At 34.5% G+C, this 19,033-nt stretch overlaps 2 protein-coding genes across 2 annotated transcripts; both read left to right on the forward strand.

Moving 5' to 3' along the window:
• The first annotated feature begins 1,244 nt into the window (after positions 1 to 1,244).
• LOC136811045 (uncharacterized) lies at positions 1,245 to 3,911 on the forward strand. Its single transcript, XM_067067677.1, has 3 exons — positions 1,245 to 2,008; positions 2,557 to 2,892; positions 3,629 to 3,911. The coding sequence occupies exons 1-3, from the start codon at positions 1,475 to 1,477 to the stop codon at positions 3,770 to 3,772; spliced, it is 1,014 nt and encodes a 337-aa protein (XP_066923778.1). The 5' UTR covers positions 1,245 to 1,474; the 3' UTR covers positions 3,773 to 3,911.
• Positions 3,912 to 8,550: 4,639 nt separating this feature from the next.
• Positions 8,551 to 14,396, forward strand: LOC136811138 (dermonecrotic toxin LruSicTox-alphaIC1c-like). The gene is made up of 8 exons (XM_067067787.1): positions 8,551 to 8,574; positions 9,305 to 9,395; positions 10,178 to 10,349; positions 10,964 to 11,088; positions 11,840 to 11,931; positions 12,573 to 12,867; positions 13,367 to 13,492; positions 14,043 to 14,396. The coding sequence occupies exons 2-8, from the start codon at positions 9,344 to 9,346 to the stop codon at positions 14,183 to 14,185; spliced, it is 1,005 nt and encodes a 334-aa protein (XP_066923888.1). The 5' UTR covers positions 8,551 to 8,574; positions 9,305 to 9,343; the 3' UTR covers positions 14,186 to 14,396.
• Positions 14,397 to 19,033: the final 4,637 nt, after the last annotated feature.

Here is a 19,033-nt window from a genome sequence, read left to right on the forward strand (position 1 = left end):
CCCTGGGGCAAATAGGATTAAACATTTCAGTTCAATTCAAATAAGGGAGAAACAAGCAAGTTGCAGTATTGTACATAGTTTATCTAAAGAATCCTGCATTTACTCAAAATAAACGAAATGAACGACAAATTTCACAAAAAGCGACAAATGTCGCCATCCACAACCCCGATACCGAGAGTGACTGTACAACGTATTCATTCCTCCTTGATTATCACGGGAATTAACTACATATCGTTTATTAAAGAACGACAAAGTGACAAATTACGCATGCGTGTTACAATGCAGGATTCTTTAGAGGGACAGACTGATAACAAAAATAACAACCAATGTAGAAGAGTTGTATCTCCACTGTAGTTCCTCATAACAATCAATCGATCGTTACTCTCCTTTTTGTAAAAACTCAAAAAATGCCAGAAAATTGGATTTGCTGAACTCAAATAAATTGAAGGGTAAAACATAAAATAACTTTGCTTAAACTGCTTAACAGATTTAGGCATAAAAGGAAATTTTGGATCGGTCTGTAAAATACACGATACAAGCGGTGCCAAAAATCGGTCTTGTGCCTAAAAATAAATAGTTGCCTTACAAAATTTGAGTAAAAAAATTAAAGTTAAATAAAGTTAGGGGCCTTGTTTTCAGCATTTTTATAGAATGATGACGTCATCAATTGTTTTTCATGAATATTCTTATCTTTTTGGGAAAAAACATCCTGAAATATTCTTACAGTATTCTTAGGTTTGGATCCAAAATCTAACATGTAATACATACTACAAGCAAAAATTTGGCATTTTGTGGAACCATTTAGCATTGATGGGGAATAATTGGCAATTTAATGGAAGAATGCTCTAAGTATGATATTCTTAGATTCAGTTGCCAAATTCCATGTGCTATTCTTATCATATTCTTAATTTTTTTACCAATTTCATCATAAATATTCTTATAAAGTATATTCTTATAACAAAAGGCGCGTAGTTTTGGAACAGATCTTTGTGCTGTCGGTCACCATGTAATTTTGTTACCAGAAGAATTGCTGTCACATTGTAAATTCATATACTGTGACACTGTAGTCATGGTACATGAAAAGAGGTCTTATAAAAAGCCATGGTGTCTCATATATAATATGTAATGGGGCAGTAATGTATAACTTTTGTTTATCTTGTTAATATGATACTTGTTTTTGTGAGTGAAAGAATCTATTCTGCTATCGTGAATGATATGTGACCCTTTTGAAAACAATTTTGTTACAATGATCAACAGACATGTTCGCTAGAAAATAAAACAAAATGGCGGAAAATTATGCTAGAACCTTATATTCATATTTTGCTAGAGAATCAAACGAGCTTTCATTTGATAGTGGAGTTGTGTTGAAAATTGTCGAAAAACAAGTCAGTGGTTGGTGGCTTGCCATTGATGAATCTCGTTCTATGCTAAAGACACTGGTGGAGCTCACTATGGTAACCCTGACGAAGTCTTGATGTTGGAGTCGAAACAAAACAAGGATACTCTTAATAATCATGAAGATTTTTTTAGTTCTGGATTGAAAAGATCAGCCGAGGATGCCCGTAGACTTGCTCAAGAGTATGTTTCCCCTGATGTGTTTTCTAATAATGTCACTACCAACAAGGATCGAAAGAGCTATGTATATGACATAGATAACAAATCGAATCAAGCCTTCGATAGCAAGAATGACGAGGCTAGAATTCAAATTTTGAATGCTCTGTCTGACCCAAAGAAAGAATTGATACTCACTCATGATAGCTACCTAAAGACCATGGATGACGAAGAGGCGCGAAAGGTTTTTGAGAGGTCCAATATTCATCCGTATATTTACACCCAAATTCCTGGTCATTCAGCCAGCTGCAAAGAAAGCCCTTCTCAACGTTTTCGTGTCAGCGTTAAAAACAAAGTAGGGGAGTTTTTTATTCAAAAAGTGACTCGTAAAGATGCCGAATTATCATTATCAATAGAAAAGGAAGGATCATTTTTGGTGCGTGAAAGTGAAAGCAGTGTAGGTATTTTAAGCAGGATTTTTTGAAACCTTTGCCATGTACAGTTTGTCCAGAGAAAAATTAACTGGTGTGACCCCCCCTCCCCCCCCCCCAGCTTACTGGAGAATTTGTCCTGAATTCCATCTCCAGTGGGAAAATATCCGAAAATTCCAGCCCAACTGGAAAATTGACTTAATTCCCATTTGAAATTAAATAGAAACAAATGTACTCTTACAGCATCAAAGTGGATTTTTTGAACTTGAAACAAAAGAATTTCTTTTCCAGATATAGGGAATTCTATAAGATTTTTATCACTGCTGAGGGAAAAGTTCCACTGGGACTACGTAAGGGACAGGCAGGGGTGTTAATGAATTTTGAAGATTTCAATTTTTATAAATTCTGTTCCACGGTATAAGCCAAAAACAATGAAATCATTTTTTCTAGAAAAGGCTGCGCGAAAATTGAAATTCGAGGACAATAAGTAGTTATTCCAAGAACAATAATGTTTCCTATAAACGCATTCAACGTTACAGCTTTTTTGAGTTTTAATTTAACTTTCTTTTCACAGCCTGGTGATCTCACCATCTCGATCAAGCGACAAAAACACATTGGTCATGTTTGGATTGGCAAAACAAAGAACGGAAAGTTTCTTTGCAAAGAAACGAACCATTATAACAGTATTGAAAATATCATCGGAAAATATGTATCAACATTTCTAGTGTCAAAAGGAGGACAAGCTGTTCAATTGTCCGTCAACGATGAAGATATTATCTCAAATGAAGTCAACGATTACAATTCGTTCAAGAAGAAATCTTATTACATAGGCAGCTTGTCACAACAAGCTTGTGAAGACAGATTGAAAGATACTGCAAATGGTTCCTTCTTGTTAAGCGAGGTCGATAAGGTAGGTGGATTTAACAACACGTTCTGCAATACTGTCTCTTTTTTTTCTTCTAGTAGCCCAGCTGCCACACGACGTTGTTTCAACGTTCATCTAACGTTAAATGGATGTTGTGAACGTTAAATAAACGTCAAAAAACGTTGTGTGTCAGCTGGGAGTAGGATGTGAATCGTTTTCAACAAGCGTTTGAAGATATTCATCTACTTACGTTTTTTTTAAGAGGAAACTATATAACAACATAAGGCTTCAATGGCCAAAATATTAAGAATAAGTTAGGAACATTTTAACCCTTTGCGGGCTTTGTGGGCTTTGCGGGCTCTAATACAACCGATTTCTTAGGAAATTGACAAAAAAACTCACCAAATGGTGAAAATAAGAACATTTTAAGAACATTTTTAGGTTTAAAACTCAAAATGTTGAGAATACTCGATGGCTTCAAAAACTTTAAAAGTTCTTTATTGAATAACGTGTGCCTCAGCCGAGCTAGAGCCTTAGGCTGCGCGCATTCCCGGAATTGGTTTTGATATATGGGGTGCGTATCGTGTATAAAATTCTCGTCTGAGAGTTACCCCAACTTCGGGGTAAAAAATCTCTTTAATATACTAAAATTTTTTACCGGGTGGTCCAAAAAAAACTTCCATAAGTTTCAAATTTTGACGTAGAGCTTTTTGAAATTTGAAATTTATGGAAGTTTTTTTTGGACCACCCGGTATATGTGCATTTCTCTTTTTTTTTACAGGAAAGAAAATGGATGTTGTCAGCCAAATTCCCTGCGATCGTGGGGCATTTTTACATCACTCTCGATAAAAACTATTCAATATGGCCATGTTTTCATTCGATTCATTCAGCTCTTATCAAACAATCAAAGGAGTTGTCGAAGTAGCCTCCGTCTCGGAAGAGGACTGGGCCTGAATTTGCGGACGTTTTCACAGTTTCACTTTCGTTTTCGGCTATGCGACAGCGTTTTCAAGCAGAAAGCAGAGGAAATCTGTGAAATTATGGCAGGGAATGCTAACCTATTTTTCCAGTGTTTCTCAAGATTGGAGCAAGATTATTGTTCTAGAAAGTTCTAATAGTTTCAGATTAGTATGATTTCATCAGAAAAAACATTTACACCAAAGCTCCTTATTGATATGTGAAGGCTACCAAAAATAGCAATGTCCTCCATCTTTAACATAATGGACAAGGACAGTCAAGAAGTCTACTTTGTTGAAAATTTGCACAAAATACTTAGAGAAAATGGTACTATGGAAGCCCATTCTATACTCCTAAATGATAGTTGAAAGATCAGCAGTTGAGAGGGTTGATTAGAATAGAACTCAAAGCACACAATAAAGTATATACATATGTATTTGTCCAGAAAGAACTGGCATGTTGTTTGCTTTGTTTTGGTGTTTAAAAAGTCCTAAAAAAATACAAATTCGAATATAATGAGGGCAATGAGTCTGGTTAAATGTTACTATATTTACAAGAAAAGATTACTGAAAAAAATACTACTGTGTGTACTACTGACAACTGATGAACTAAACTCAAAAACTAAAACTTTACCATAAATTTACATTACGACAATTTAAAAATCTATCTTTAATAGCAACAAAGAAAAAAACATGGCTCAAAGTTTTAAAAACAGAGCTAGTCAGAGCTTCAATTCAGTAGGTATAGAGCTTTCAAAATTTGAAAACAGACACTGCATTGGTATTACTACAAGACATACTATCCACACGGTTTTTTCGATTCATGAAAAAAAATAAAGTATTTATCAAAAAAAGGTTCTCTTTTTTTTGGTAATCAATTCCAACAAACAACAATCAATATAACAGTTTTTTGAAAATCATCCCACAGTGTAAACATTATCAACCAACTAAACCCACACCGCCAAAATTGTAAAAATAAGTCAATATAATTTCTATCAACAATTTCTCGTAAAATGATTGTTTTTCCAACATTCTGATACTCAATCATGGCTGGAGGCATCATGTGTAGAGTGACTGTGTGGTATTTCATTGCTTTTAATGATCACGATACCAAACATCAACCAAACAAAACTGACGCAAAGCCAAATCCGTCGATTAAAAATTTCCATGAAAATTATAATTGAAACTTATCTCGTAAAATGCTTTTTTCAACATTCTGGAGGTGTTCAAAGTTAGAGGTATCATATGTAGAGCCAAGAAATACATGAAAAGTCATTTGCTATCCCATTTGCCATGAGATATATGAGTCAACAAATAATCAAACAAAAACCAACAAATCATGTCTCTTCACTTTCATGTCACATCTTGTTTATATGGGGTATCAGAAAGCCAATCCACAAGAAGAGCCATCTTCCTTTATTATGGAGTGTTCCAAAACTATTGGTAGGTTGTTTGGAAGTAAAGAAACCCACACAGTTTGTTTTATTTTGAAGATTTAACTTGAAAACAAACTGCATCTTTCCAGCAGAAACTCATGTTTCAACCTGCTACATAACATTGGTCAGTCGGGTCTGCTACTAACATGTAATAGTTTTATTATAGCCGAGCTTGAGAATCCGTAGACAGAACTTGTAACATGTATTATGTGTATAATTATGTCAGTCGACTTGAATCATGATACATTACTCACATTTCACTGGATGCATTTTCGCTGTGAAATTATCCGCAAAATTTTCTGACCGCGTTCTGAGACGGAGGCTAACTGGTAACGGTGGGGTGATGAAATAATGCACGCTTTCTCCCTTTTATATGCCCCAAATCTCCAGAAAATTTCAAGCTCGTTGTATCTAAGGTGCTCCCCAATGGTCACATGAGGTTCCACTTTTTAGCGTAAATGTTTTTTAGGTTTTTTCGAAGCATTTCGATTTAGAAAATGAGATGGGTCATGGTTAGAAGGTCCCACATGCTGAAAAAGCAAATTTTTTAGCCAATTTTCATGATTTTGATCGTCACAGAAATAAGAATTTGAATAACTTGTAGTAGGAGAAATTTTTCAAATTTTAACCAAATGTGTATATCAATAAAAGAAAGCGATCCAAGAAAAAAGAAATTACAATTTTTGCTTACGTCAGCATATTTCTTCACTTTCAATAAAATTTAGGTACTTATTTTATTTCATTTTATTTTTTTTATTTATTGGCATGTTACAGCTAATATTAAATGTTTAATAAATAAAAAAAAATCCAAATTTAAAAATTGTCACGACCTTATTGAAGTATAATATTATTTGAAAATAGAAATTGGCAAAGAAACTCTATACTTTATAGTGTGAAAACTGGATTTTTAGAAAGATCGTATGGACATGATGATTGAGGCCTTTGCTGTAACCCATACCAGTAACCCGTAACTCCGTGACTTGTATATGTCACAAAATCCACTCGTATTCGATTAAGCATCTGTAAAAATTAAAATGAAATTAACTGCTTTTGAAAATTATCATTTCCAGTTAGAGAGAAGACACATTTTTAAAGTGTTATTACAAGAAAAACTTTCAGAAAAACTTTCAGGGTTTGTAGACAGTTGTCCGTTTTATTTCGGATTTTTATTATCTTTTTGTGAAAAAAAAGGCTCTGTAACACATACAATCTACCAACCTAAAGACAGTCATTTGTTTTTTCACGGGGTCCACGGCTAACCAAGTCATCCATTAACAGAACGGACTTCGAACCCCCTGGTTTGCGGCGCTGACGTTATACATGCCTTTCTTATAAGAATATACTTTATAAGAATATTTATGATGAAACTGACCAAAAAAATTAAGAATATGCTAAGAGTGCCACCATCTTGGAATCAGGCAACTGAACCTAAGAATACCATTTTTCGAGCAGTTTACCGTTAAGTTGCCAATCATTACCCAGCAATGTAAATACCAAATTATTGCTTGATGTATGTATTACATGCTAGATTTAGGATGTGATTTTGATTCAAACCTAAGAATACCATTAGAATAATTCAGGATAATTTTCCTCAAAAAAGTTAAGAATATTCATGATGAATTGAAAAACATCATTCTTATAAAAAAATACGTGTAGACCACTCGGTCGTCGCTTCTCGTTGCTTCTTCGATTATTTTCAAATCCAAATTGATGAAAGTCAACTCTTAGAACTCACATGGTGGCTGTGAAATTCAAATTTTTATTTCAATCTTGTCACCCTGGTAATTTTTAGATTGAAAATTTTCCTGTTTATATTTAAAAGCCATGTGGTCTACTAAAAATGGAACCTTAAAAGTCAGTACCTGAGTATCTCTCGAATTCTTAGGCGATTTTTTTTCTAGAGCTCAGATACAGGCTAGAAAAGTATGGTCAAAACCACAGATATCTTATATAAAACACTAGATAGAGCTACTCCCTCCATATTTGAATCAAAATAATCCGCTATCTTTGACCATAGTATAAGAAAGCCGCGGCTGGAATATGTACCGCATTGTCTTTTCAGTTAATTGCTGTTCCATCTCTGTCTCCGAGCTTTATAAGAACATTAAGATGATCAGTTTATTATTGGAAATAGTTTTTGAAATGTTTCTCTTATTTTCCTTCACAAAAATCTTTTTTGTTGCTAGATATCTTTGAATCTGTACCCAATAAAATACTTGAACTAATTTTGGACATATTTTAGGGGTATTTTGTGGAAACAATAGTTTTTTGCTAAAATTGAAATTATAAGAACTATATTCAAGATGATAACTTTCTTGTCAATTTAAATGATAAATTTTGAAGGTGCTCGCTTGAAATTTTCACAGTGTTATCTTGATGTACTTTTTCATTGATTTCTAAAACGATTTCACTGAAATATTGCAAAGGCATTTCAAGGCACCTCATTAATTTTTGAGTTCTTTCAGCCCAGCCATTTTGGGGGGCCCCCCATTTTGTGCTTGTTTCAATTTCTTAGTGTTGATTTTTCCTTTACAATGATTTTATAATGCAAGTGTATTATCAAGAGCATATCATTAATGTCTAAAACGCACTGAGAAGTAAGTATTAACGACAAACCAATAAAATTTACCATTAAAGATGCTACATTACTGATTTCTTGAACAACAAATAGTCATCAAATACGACAAAGATAGAACAACAGAAATTCAGATGTTATCATTCCAGCCGCGGCTTTCTTATACTATGGTTTGATAAGTAGACCACAGTTCGGTGCCGGTAATTTGATCGATCAAGCCTATCTTTTACCTCGTTGCTTTGCGCCATTCAGGTTTTTTTTGATTGGTTGGACAAATTGCCGGTACCGAACTGTGACCTACTGTGACCTACTTTCAGCAAAGATGGCGATTTTCTTCACCTGCCGTTGCTTGGGAGATACAGAGTAGCTCTATCTAGTGTTTTATATAAGATATCTATGGTCAAGACCAGTCTTGAAATCTAGAATTTTCTTTATGAATCTAATTTGAATGAATAACCAACCAAAGCAGCCATGGACTGGGTACAAGGTTTCACTTAGTTTTGATATTTCATAAAATTCTTTATTTAGATATGGAAAGTATTGAATTAAAAAAAGTGGAGTTTACAAAGCACTTTATTGTTTTAAAGAATTTAATGAAAAATTATGCAGTCTGAAATAGGTGAAGAATGGAGTTTTTGATAGCTGAATATTAACAAAATGCCGAGCATACAATGTCTCCATTGTTTGGTGCTAAGAATATTGAATGGAAATATGATTGAGGGCGGAAGAAAAGCTCATTTTCTTTCAAGACTGCGTAAAGGTAGGATGTGTTTTTCATCATCGGGGCTCTCTTTGGTGGATAACTTTTCGATTCGTTCTGTTTTGTCTTTCGTATCATTGGCACCAAAACAGGCCCAGAATGCTTTGTACAGAATTTTCTTGCTTTACCCACTTAGCTCTTAGTTTATTCCAGCTCTTTGGTCGTAGGCCCGAGCTGATTTTCTTCTCAAAAATTCTCTAAAGTAAACAGTTGAAAAGCTTTACCTTGATCGGAATACGTCTTAATACGGCCGGGTTTGACTTTGATGTTTTCTATTCGAATCTATTCGAATTTCTGTCCTATCAACTATTGATAAAGGTATGCTCACCATCTGATCTCACGCATCTCCTCTGATATGTTTTGATATAAGGATGCTAATTGTGTATAAAATTCCCGTCCAAAAGTTACCCCAAATTTAGAGTAACCTGTTTCAATTTTCTTGAAAAATTTGTCGTTCTCTATTGTTTAGCATTCGATTTTTGTTGCTGTTGTGAATTTGGGTGACGGAGAATTAAGGCTTGATTCCGGAGAGAGGAAAAAAGAAGAGTTTGGATAAGCCCAGAGTCTGCAGCGCGACGATCGATTTTCAGTTTTTCGAATTCGAATTTTAGTAGAACTTATGATTGCAGGGTCCAACTCTATTCAATTTTTATTCCACACTTTGAACTGCAGGATTTTGAATTTTCTTAAAGAACTTAATGATGGATAATCCATTTATTTTTTTTCTTAGCAATTTGATTGTTTGGCGCAATAAATACTACATTTCAAGATGAAGTATTGGACAATTTGTGTCTTCACTGTAATTGTCAGTTTTGTGGATTGTAAGTAGTTTTTTTGCTGAATTGGTCGAATTGGCTTTGTAATTAAATACTAGATTGGATTGAAATGTTGGTTGGTACCAATTTTCCCCAAAACTGATTATGGGTTAGCCAAAAATTTGACTGCCAAAACTTAAACGCATTTGTCTCGGTCTACTCTGCTTAGACCTTTTCATAAATTACATCACGGACATCACTTGCCTCGTATTCAAACAATTACCATGGTGATTATATCTCTTGAGACATTAAATGATTTTTTTTATGAATAGAAAGGAGTTTTAAAAAAACCCGTTGGGAGTTAATCACCATGGCAATGATTTTAAAACGAGGCAAGTGATGTTTGTGACGTAATTTATGAAAAGGTCCGATAGTGTTATGGTTTGGGTTTTATGAATCTTATTGTGGCTATAATCCAGACCATCGTAAAAATAAGTATTTACCTCAGTACACAGAGTGTTATAGTTGGGGTTTTATGAATCTTGTTGGTCACAGCTAGGAAAATCAGTAGGGATTTCTAGGCTTTTCTTGTAGGGTTTAGTTTAGTTTACCAATCGAGATGAAATTTAAGGATAATTTTTTCACAGGGACCGACCAATCTTTTCCATCAGTTTTTGAAGCTGGGTTCTTTCAGTAGACTAGAAATTAGATCTGAATTCCATAGCTACATTGTAGAAAAATCAGGATGTTTGAGTTGGTGAAAACGCAGTCAATCCGAACATTGGAAGTATTGTTATATAAATAAATACTTCTGACCAATTATTCTTCATTTGTTACTTGATCGATAGGTGGTAGAGATTTCTACAATATTGCTCACATGTGTAACAATATTGCTACATTGGATTGGGCAGTACAGAATGGGGCTAATGCAGTAGAAGCAGACTTACAATTTGATAATCAAGGAAATCCAACACGTTTTTATCATGGTGCACCTTGTGATTGTACTTGCATGTGCCCTTTGTAAGCATAAATTATTTTGTTCGCTAAAACACCCCCTGTGTCACAGACCCGCTAGGACCCCAGCCCCACTGGAAAATTTGGCAATAATTTTGTCCCCGGTGGGAAAATACCCTGGAATTTCAGCCCACTGAGAAATTGACTTTGATTTCATCCCCACTCGAAATCCAAAGTCTAAAAATTGCACTCCAAAACCATCCCACTGGATTTTCTAACTTTGGAACAATAGAATTTTTATCCCACTGAGGAAAAAAGTTCCACCGGGGCTGCGAGACAGGAGTGTTTAATACTCGTAGTTTGAGAAAAAGGAGTGCGGTGGGAGAACAGAAATATAACAACTGATAAAGATGTATTAAGACCTGCATGTAAAGATGGTAACATTACCCAAATCTTTAAGAATCAGGCCCGTAAAGTAAACCGACCAATACTCATTCGTCTAAGTATTTAGGTTAACTATATTTTAAGGGCAGTCATTACTTTAAAGCTTTAGTAACTTGGCGTTACTGCTCTAGATTGAGTCTGGATAAAATACTTGTGGTAACTGTACATCCCTAAACCCCAATCCAATTTTGAAAAGCTCATTACAATTAACAATATTTTTTATCATCTTACCATAGGGGTTTATTCTGCTCGTTCTGGAAAGGATCGATTTGCCCTTCACTCAAAGAGAAATTTTTTTGGTTCGTCAAAAAGTCACCGTGTGCTGCAAAGGCGAATGCTGCTAAATGGTTGCAAAGAGCAGGTAACTTATTTGTAGTAAGCCAGCTTGAATACAACGTTTTTTCAACGTTCATCTAACGTTATATGGACATTATGAACATTAGAAAAACGTTGAAACAACGTTGTGTGTCAAATGGGAAGCACCATACTTGAATTTAGATTTGTTTTTAATGTTAAAGTTTTATTGATCAATAATAGGTAAATTTTCACATTTTTTTTATCAAATCGTACCCCACTTTTCCTCCCCATTGCTCAATATTTAGAATTGACACAAAAGAATAGATCTTAAAGTGTGGAATGGTCATCGAAAGTTGAAGAGCTCAAGCTCATAGTGGTAGACAATATATTTCTAAGCTATTTGAACATGTCTAGGTCAAAGAGTTGCAAGAAAAAAAGTTACACCCCCATCTCACAGCCCCTGTGGAACTCTTTTCCTCAGTGGGGGTTGGGGGTCTCAGTGAAGATAAAAGTTCCTATTGAAATACCAATTGGGATATAATTTCTATTGTTCCAAGGCTAAATAACTCAGTGGGATGGGTTTCTTAACATTGAATTTCGAGTGGGGATGGAATCAAAGTTAATTTCTCAGTAGTTGGGCTGAAAATCCAGGGTATGTTCGTTCCCACTGGGGACGAAATCTTTGCCAAATTTTCCAGTGGGACTATAACACAGGGGTGTAAAGTTTTTCCCTAATTGAAAATTCTTGGCTTCGTCTCAAAAGGGTAATGTTACATAAAATCAATCAATCATGATTTGATTTTGTTTATTTTCAGGTCGAAAATATTCTTCAAAGTTAGCCCTTATCTGGTTGGACAATAAAGTGAAAGGAAAGTCAGAATCAATTCTCAGAAAATCTGGTCAAAAGGTAGCCTTTATTATTTCAACACATAGTAATCTAAAGTTTAAAGATTTGAATCTATCCTCCGTCTTATTTATGGCATTCACAGTAAAAGGAATTTTCTCTGACTGGAGAAACATCATCTAAGAAATGAACATACTATCTTAATAAATCTAAGATATACTTTCTGAGAAAAAGACCAGAACTCTTCGCATGAATCGAGCGAGAAGAGCGCCGTTATACTCTTTTGATTTATGTTTTATATCCCAGCTGGCACACAACGTTATTTTAACGTTCAAATAACGTTATTTGGACGTTATGAATGTCACATGGACGTTGTTTTGACGTTGTGTGCCGGATGGGATCTATCCAGAGGTAACTGAACTTATAATGTTCAGTTTTGAGTTACAATACTTTGAAGTTTGATAATTCTCCGTAAAGGGCCACACTGTCTAATACTTCAATTTCTACTGTATGGATATAACCTCAGTTGTAATTGTCGATTTATTTAAATAGTCTGCGGTGGCAGATGGCAGAAATGTATGTGACGGAAATCTGGTAGAAATCGATCAAGTAGTGGAATCGGGAATCTAGGAACCTGCCACTCCCTTCCCGACTGCGATCAACGCTGCAGAAATTTTAGATAAATTTCATTCTATTTTCTTTAGATTGTTAAAGCATTGGATGAAAATCTATTCAACAACGGATACAGAGGAATAGTAATTCTCGGTGCAGAAGGAAAACATACAAAGCCTTATTTCGACGAAATCGTTAAATCAAATAGTCCAAATCTAAACCGTATCTACCTTACAATGGACTCAGTGAAAATGAGTATAGCTCGAGCTAAGTTAAATTATCCGAACTTCAAGAATATTCTTTACAACACTGGTCAGACTGCTTGTTCGCCTTTCCATAAATTGAAACAAGATCATTTGAATGCTATCAGAACTAACGTTGAAAATGGTATGTTTTGATTCTAATTTCTGTTTTCCCTGGTTTCTTTCTAAAACACTATTCTTTTTACGCTAAAAATAGGAGAAATTCTGCCTCGTCAAAAAGAAGAAAGGCCATGGGAAAGTGAAGGAATTTTACTGAAACTAATTTAAACACCAAAGACACTTCAAAGGTTTTATCTACTGCAATAAAAGCTTTTGACTGCATTGATGATTTTTACTTGTACATTCAATACAAGAGAAAATATGTCATTAATGTTTCGACAAAAGGAATGAATACGTATGGGTGGTGCAGTAACGGTCGGGGTTGTGGATGGTGAAATTTGTTGTTCTTTTTGAAATTTGTCCTTCTTTTTTGATATTGTGAAGTAGGCACTTCTCACCCTCGGAAGAGTCAGATAACTTGATGGCTTCAATCGAATTGCAGTTAAGATGCCAGGAAATGAAACAATAATAGCAAATACAAATGGGTCACTTTTAACGAATAACGTGGGGAATTCATTTTCTAGGAGTTTTCAGTGGTGCTTTCGCCTGGACTTACAATTTGAAGAGCTCGATGAAAAGAGTCCATCCATACTTTGATGGCATTATCACCAATATGCCTCCAAAACAGGCGCGCATGATCAATGAAGAAGGTTAGTAAAATCATTGGTGATTACATATGTTACACAGCATAGTTTTCAGCGTTTAATTGTAACCATATTCAAACCCAGCTGGCACACAACGTTGTTTCAACGTTAACCTAACGTTCACAACGTCCATATAACGTTAGATGAACGTTAAAACAACGTTGTGTGCCAGGGGAATGTTTTTGAGCGGCAGACGGACAACGTTTTGATGTTATAAGTTTTTTTATAAGAACAAACTTTATAAAAGCAAGTTATCCGAATTTCTTAAGGAAATGAACAAAAATACTCTCAAAATGGTGAGAAGGTCAATAATATTTTCTCAAAGAGTTAAGCTCGGAGTTGAGAACATCTGAAAGTTTCAAAAATCTTGGATGTTCATAAAACAAACGTGTAATGCACTTTGTTTCTATCGTTGGGTGTTCCAATTGGAATATTATCAAATTTTGATCACACTGTCATAACTTTAAACCCTCTTTATTTCACGAATATAAGAAGGTGGCAAAGGGGAGGCAAACACTCAGATGAACCAGTATCTATTTATTTTGTTGTTTTGTAGGTCGCAAATTGGCAGCAGTTGGATCTACTCTACCAGCATCAACTTCATCACAAGTTATTGGTGATGATAATGATGAAATGTATCTCCTTGAAGAAGATCCTCAATATGTTCAAGACGAAGAAGAAGATGAAGATGATTTCTAAGGAAAGATTACTGGTTGGCACACAACGTTGTTTTAACGTTCAAATAACGTTATTTGGACGTTATGAATGTCAAATGAACGTTGTTTTGACGTTTTTTGCCGGCTGGGTTACTGGTGGGATGAAATAATGTAATTTAGAAAATATTTTATCAAACTTTACAAAAGAAGAATTTGGTGAATCCTTACTTGAGAAAACATTTGAAGTTTAACAATTTTTGTTTGTCTTAAAGAATTTAGACAAAGCGAGATCCACAATATGCAAAATTGTGAATAGGCTCAAATCTAGAATAGGAGAAATTAGGTAGTATCTTTTTTGTACCTTTGAGCAGCATACGAGACTTCAATATCGTGAAAGAAAATCATTTTCAGTATTTCGGAAGCTTAGAATAACACCAATGAAGATTCATAATTGAAAATCTAAAGGTCGATTGTTGGAGGTCACATCCACACATCCCGCCAACCCTAGTACCCTCAGGTCTTAAACCTATTCTTTTTAATGCTATAAAGCATATCTCAGTAATTAGACTCTTTTTTCTTTATAAGAAAATTTAGAACATGCTAAGAATACCACCATCATAGAATTTAGGGGAACTGAACCTAAAGAATGCCATTTTAAGGGCAACTTCCCTATAAATTGCTAATTATTTTTCCGATCATATAATTATCCATAAAAAAGACTTGAAATTGAATAATTCTCGGAAAAGAAGGAAATATAAGCAATAGAAGAATTCTAATTGATTCTGTGCCAAAACACAATTTTCGTAATCAGTTTGTCGTGGTTTTTAATTAAGGTTTTCGATTGAATAGAAAACAGACGACATTTGACAATAAAAGTACCAGTGATTAAGCTAATGAGTAATTCATTTCGCTTTGTAAACTCAAGTTTTTTGTGAGAACCAAGATTGATAAGGATAAGTTTGTTTCTTATGCGTGATTTAATAAAAAAAACTGTTAATTTGATTTGATAAGATATTCATATTAACACAATGTTTGTTGTGTGAAAAATCGATGGTTCATAGGAAAACTTAGAATCAGTGAGAATCAACATGGATCAACGCAGCATGAGTGGCGTGTGGTGACGTAGCCAAATCGTAAGAGGAAATTTCTGAGAAATTCCAAGACTAGTATTAGTGTTTACATTATTTGATTGACAGTTTTATTATAAGGTTATAAGTAATAACCAACTAGTTTACTAGTCTAAGAAATTCCTGTATCGATGATCCATTCTCTCATGAACTGATTCGACTGATTCTCTTCGCTTCTCTGTTTTCCCTTCACCAAACAAAGTTTACTGTGATTAATGTTCCGATTTCACAAAAATATTTTGTTCTTTTCAACTCATCTCACGTTTTGTTGATGAAATCTGAACAGTCATTTAATTGCTCTCATGCTTTTCAACATTTGAAGGGATCGAAACCTCCCCCAAGAAACAAAGGCAATTATTACTTTCGCTTGAACGCTTCACGTGCTTTCCAGCAAGAAGCAGTAAGAAAATATATACTAAAACAATAATTGTTTTTACAAACAGTCATTATGATTATAAAGAATTAAATTTCATTACAATTTTTCATTTACTTAGGGTGGTTTTTCACTGAGACTGTCTGGCGAAAATCGATTAGCTGAAACAAAGAAAATTGATAGGAAAGCATTACTGACTTCCAAAACAGTTGTCAAAGCGTTTACAACCCTTTGAATTTGAAGAAAATTTTATTAAAAATCATCAACTCGCATATCAAGGACATTTTCTGTGACAAGATTGCTCGTCTTTTGTATCAAATCAATACAGATGAAAGTTTGCTCTTCAACTCTGGCTGCGTTTAGACCAACTGACATTTGTAATTGCTTGCAGTATTCTTTTGAATTCTATTGTTCCGCGCAATTGTTCGGTTTGTCAAATGCCTAATGATGCCAGCGTGTTGGCATTTCGTTGGCATTTGAAATGCCATTTTGAGCAAAGGAATCCCCTTTTCTGGCATTTCAAATCAAACAAAGGAACCAAAACAAAGAGAAAAAATGACATTTTTGATTTTTTAAAGTATTTGCACGTTTTTTATTCAGTTCTTTCTATAGATTGTAAAATTTGCAAGATTTGCCATAGCCTAGCCCTACGGCAAAAAGTTTCAGTCTTAATGACCGCAGTTTTTGAGAAATTCCATGCTTTTCATTGTTTGATCTGTCAAAGTTGAACTTGAGGGAATCAACTTTTCAGTAATGACTCTAAAAAGACGATTCATTAAATGCCATGACAGAAAATACAATGGAAAAGCTATTAAAATCGAATCCCTCGTGAGCAAATGCCAAATTACAAATACCAGTTGGTCTAAACGCAGCCTCTATCGGTAAAGAAAACACTTTTCCCATACGACCAATCTTTTACAAAAGAATCCCATTGCACATTCTGCTACTTTTATGGCAACCAATTTATTTATGCTGCCTTTTTTCACTTAATTGGTCATTAAGCCAAGAGAGGTCTAGCCCTCTCTTGGAGAACAAAAGGTTTAATGACCAATTTTCGACGTTAAATCTGGAATGCTGATATGAAGTGATCAAAATCTGATGTTAAGCACGAATCTTCATTGTATATTTTTTACAACCTTTATGAAGAGGACCGTTGATAAGAACCACTTATCTATCTAGCGTAGTGAAAAGCACCCTTAAAATTATCGTGAATTGTTTTTAGCAAAAGTTATTCATAAAAGATGTCTCGTGACAATAAATATGGGTGCTTTTTCACTACAGTAGATAGATAAGTTGGATAAGTTACATAAAAGTAGCAGAATGTGCAGTGGGATTCTTTTGTAAAAAATTGGTCATATGGGAAAAGTGTTTTCTTTCCCGATAGAGTTGAAGGGCAAACTTTCATATGTATTGATTTGATACAAAAGACGAGGAATTTTCATTAGAAGGCTGTACAGGGTGTCCCTAATAAAAGTATCGAGTTTGAACATGCGATTGAGTAAAAAAGTTTGTGTGTGTTATCGCTAAAATATAAGAACGTTCTCCATCACATAGGCTCATTACAAAAGGTAGTTACAAAGTATAAATTAATCAATAGCCCTTTTTACTATTCCCCTGTTGCATAAATGTACGTCTTTAAAAATCAAAATTAATAAATTTCTACCGCTGCCTAGTTTTACTTTTTTATTGTTCCATACATTCCATTTTTATTATTTTCATAGTTTTACATACGATTCTTTACAAACATGTTTTAATTGTTGCGTTTTTCTCATGATCGTAATTTCGTTGCATTTGTAAACAGGCAGAGTGGTCGTGTTCAGACCAAGGTTTAACGCAATTAGGCCTACATGTTTCTTTTGTATTCCTTTTGTATTTAACGGCACGCTTCTCATTAGTTAAACCAAAGTTTAAAAAGGAATCACCCTCTGGTTTAAAAAAAAGGTTTTTACGATTTCGTTACAGTTTTCTGAATAGACGAAATTAGAATTTGCGAGTGAAAAGCATGCTCCTTTTGTAAATGAAGAAAAAAGAACGTGACATTTATGACTTAGAGACGCTCGGAGCATCTCTAGCAGTAATGGCTTCGACGAACACGAATTAGTGTTTTGCAGAGGGATTCCTTGAAATCTTTTTTGTTTCAAAGTATCTCAAGAGAGAAGATGACATGATTTCAAGTTAGGAAAGGAGATTCCTCGAGATCGCCAATCGATGATGACAAAAGAAAAGTGATTATAATTGAATTCCCATATCAACAAAGTACTACTTAAACCTTAAACTTAAACTTTCAGGTCTGAACACGACCAGTATGTTTTTATTGTTACGTAATGACAAAGAAGAGGGAGAGCTTAAAATACAATTTTGTGAATACACACTTAAAACTTTCTACTCAATCGCATGTTCAAACTCGATACTTTTATTAGGGACACCCTGTAGTTCTAAATCCCTTGATATGCGAGTTGATGATTTTTAATAAAATTTTCTTCAAATTCAAAGGGTTGTTAATGCTTTGAAAACTGTTTTGGGAGTCAGTAATGCTTCCTATCAATTTTCTTTGTTTCAGCTAATCGATTTTCGCCAGACAGTCTCAGTGAAAAGCCACCCATTGCAAATTTAATGAAACACACACACAAGAACTTTCTTTCTATAGAAGTGGTACGACTCGATACCCTTTTTTTCCGGACACCCTGTTGATTCCTTGCTCTTACGTTGAACTACACGATTTTTACATTGAATGACAAAGCAAAATTTATCTAGACTGTTCCCAAAAGAAGTTAAATACGCCATAAATTAAAGAACAATTATCTATGATAAACCGAATCTTAGAACATGTTTTTTTAACTAACTGACTGATACGAGTTTAGGATGATAACCCGATGATAAACTAACAAAAAAATACCCGCATGGCAATTAGCAGCTACAGTCAAAAGGGTGTAATTCAACGTCATGGAAATGCTAAATTGTAATTAGTACTAATTTCTTTCTACTACCATCTGAGTAAAAATTTAAATTGACGTATCCACTGATAAGGAAGATATCGTTTAAAAATAACACCTCCTTAGAAAGGCAATTACGATTGTATTAGTCAATCTTTCAAAATATTCGTAAAAATAAATATGAAGAGTAAATAGGAAGGATTGTTTTTATTGGGCCAAAACTTCATATTTTTGTAAAAATCTTGACTGTGCTCAGTGCCAGATCTGAGCGGTTCAAAATTTATGTCAGGGATTTATTTCATTTCCTTTTAAAGATTATGGGTAATAGAAACACTCATTAATCTTGAGCCCCGCCCCCCCCCCCCACCCAAATCTGCCTCTGTCCATTCAATTCTCTAATTTTCAGCCACATTATGACCGATCTGACATGTATGATTTTATCTGATTATCAGATTTCG

Source organism: Clytia hemisphaerica, unplaced genomic scaffold, assembly GCF_902728285.1.
Source record: "Clytia hemisphaerica strain Z4C2 unplaced genomic scaffold, Clytia hemisphaerica genome assembly, whole genome shotgun sequence".
In the NCBI taxonomy this organism is placed as follows: domain Eukaryota; kingdom Metazoa; phylum Cnidaria; class Hydrozoa; order Leptothecata; family Clytiidae; genus Clytia; species Clytia hemisphaerica.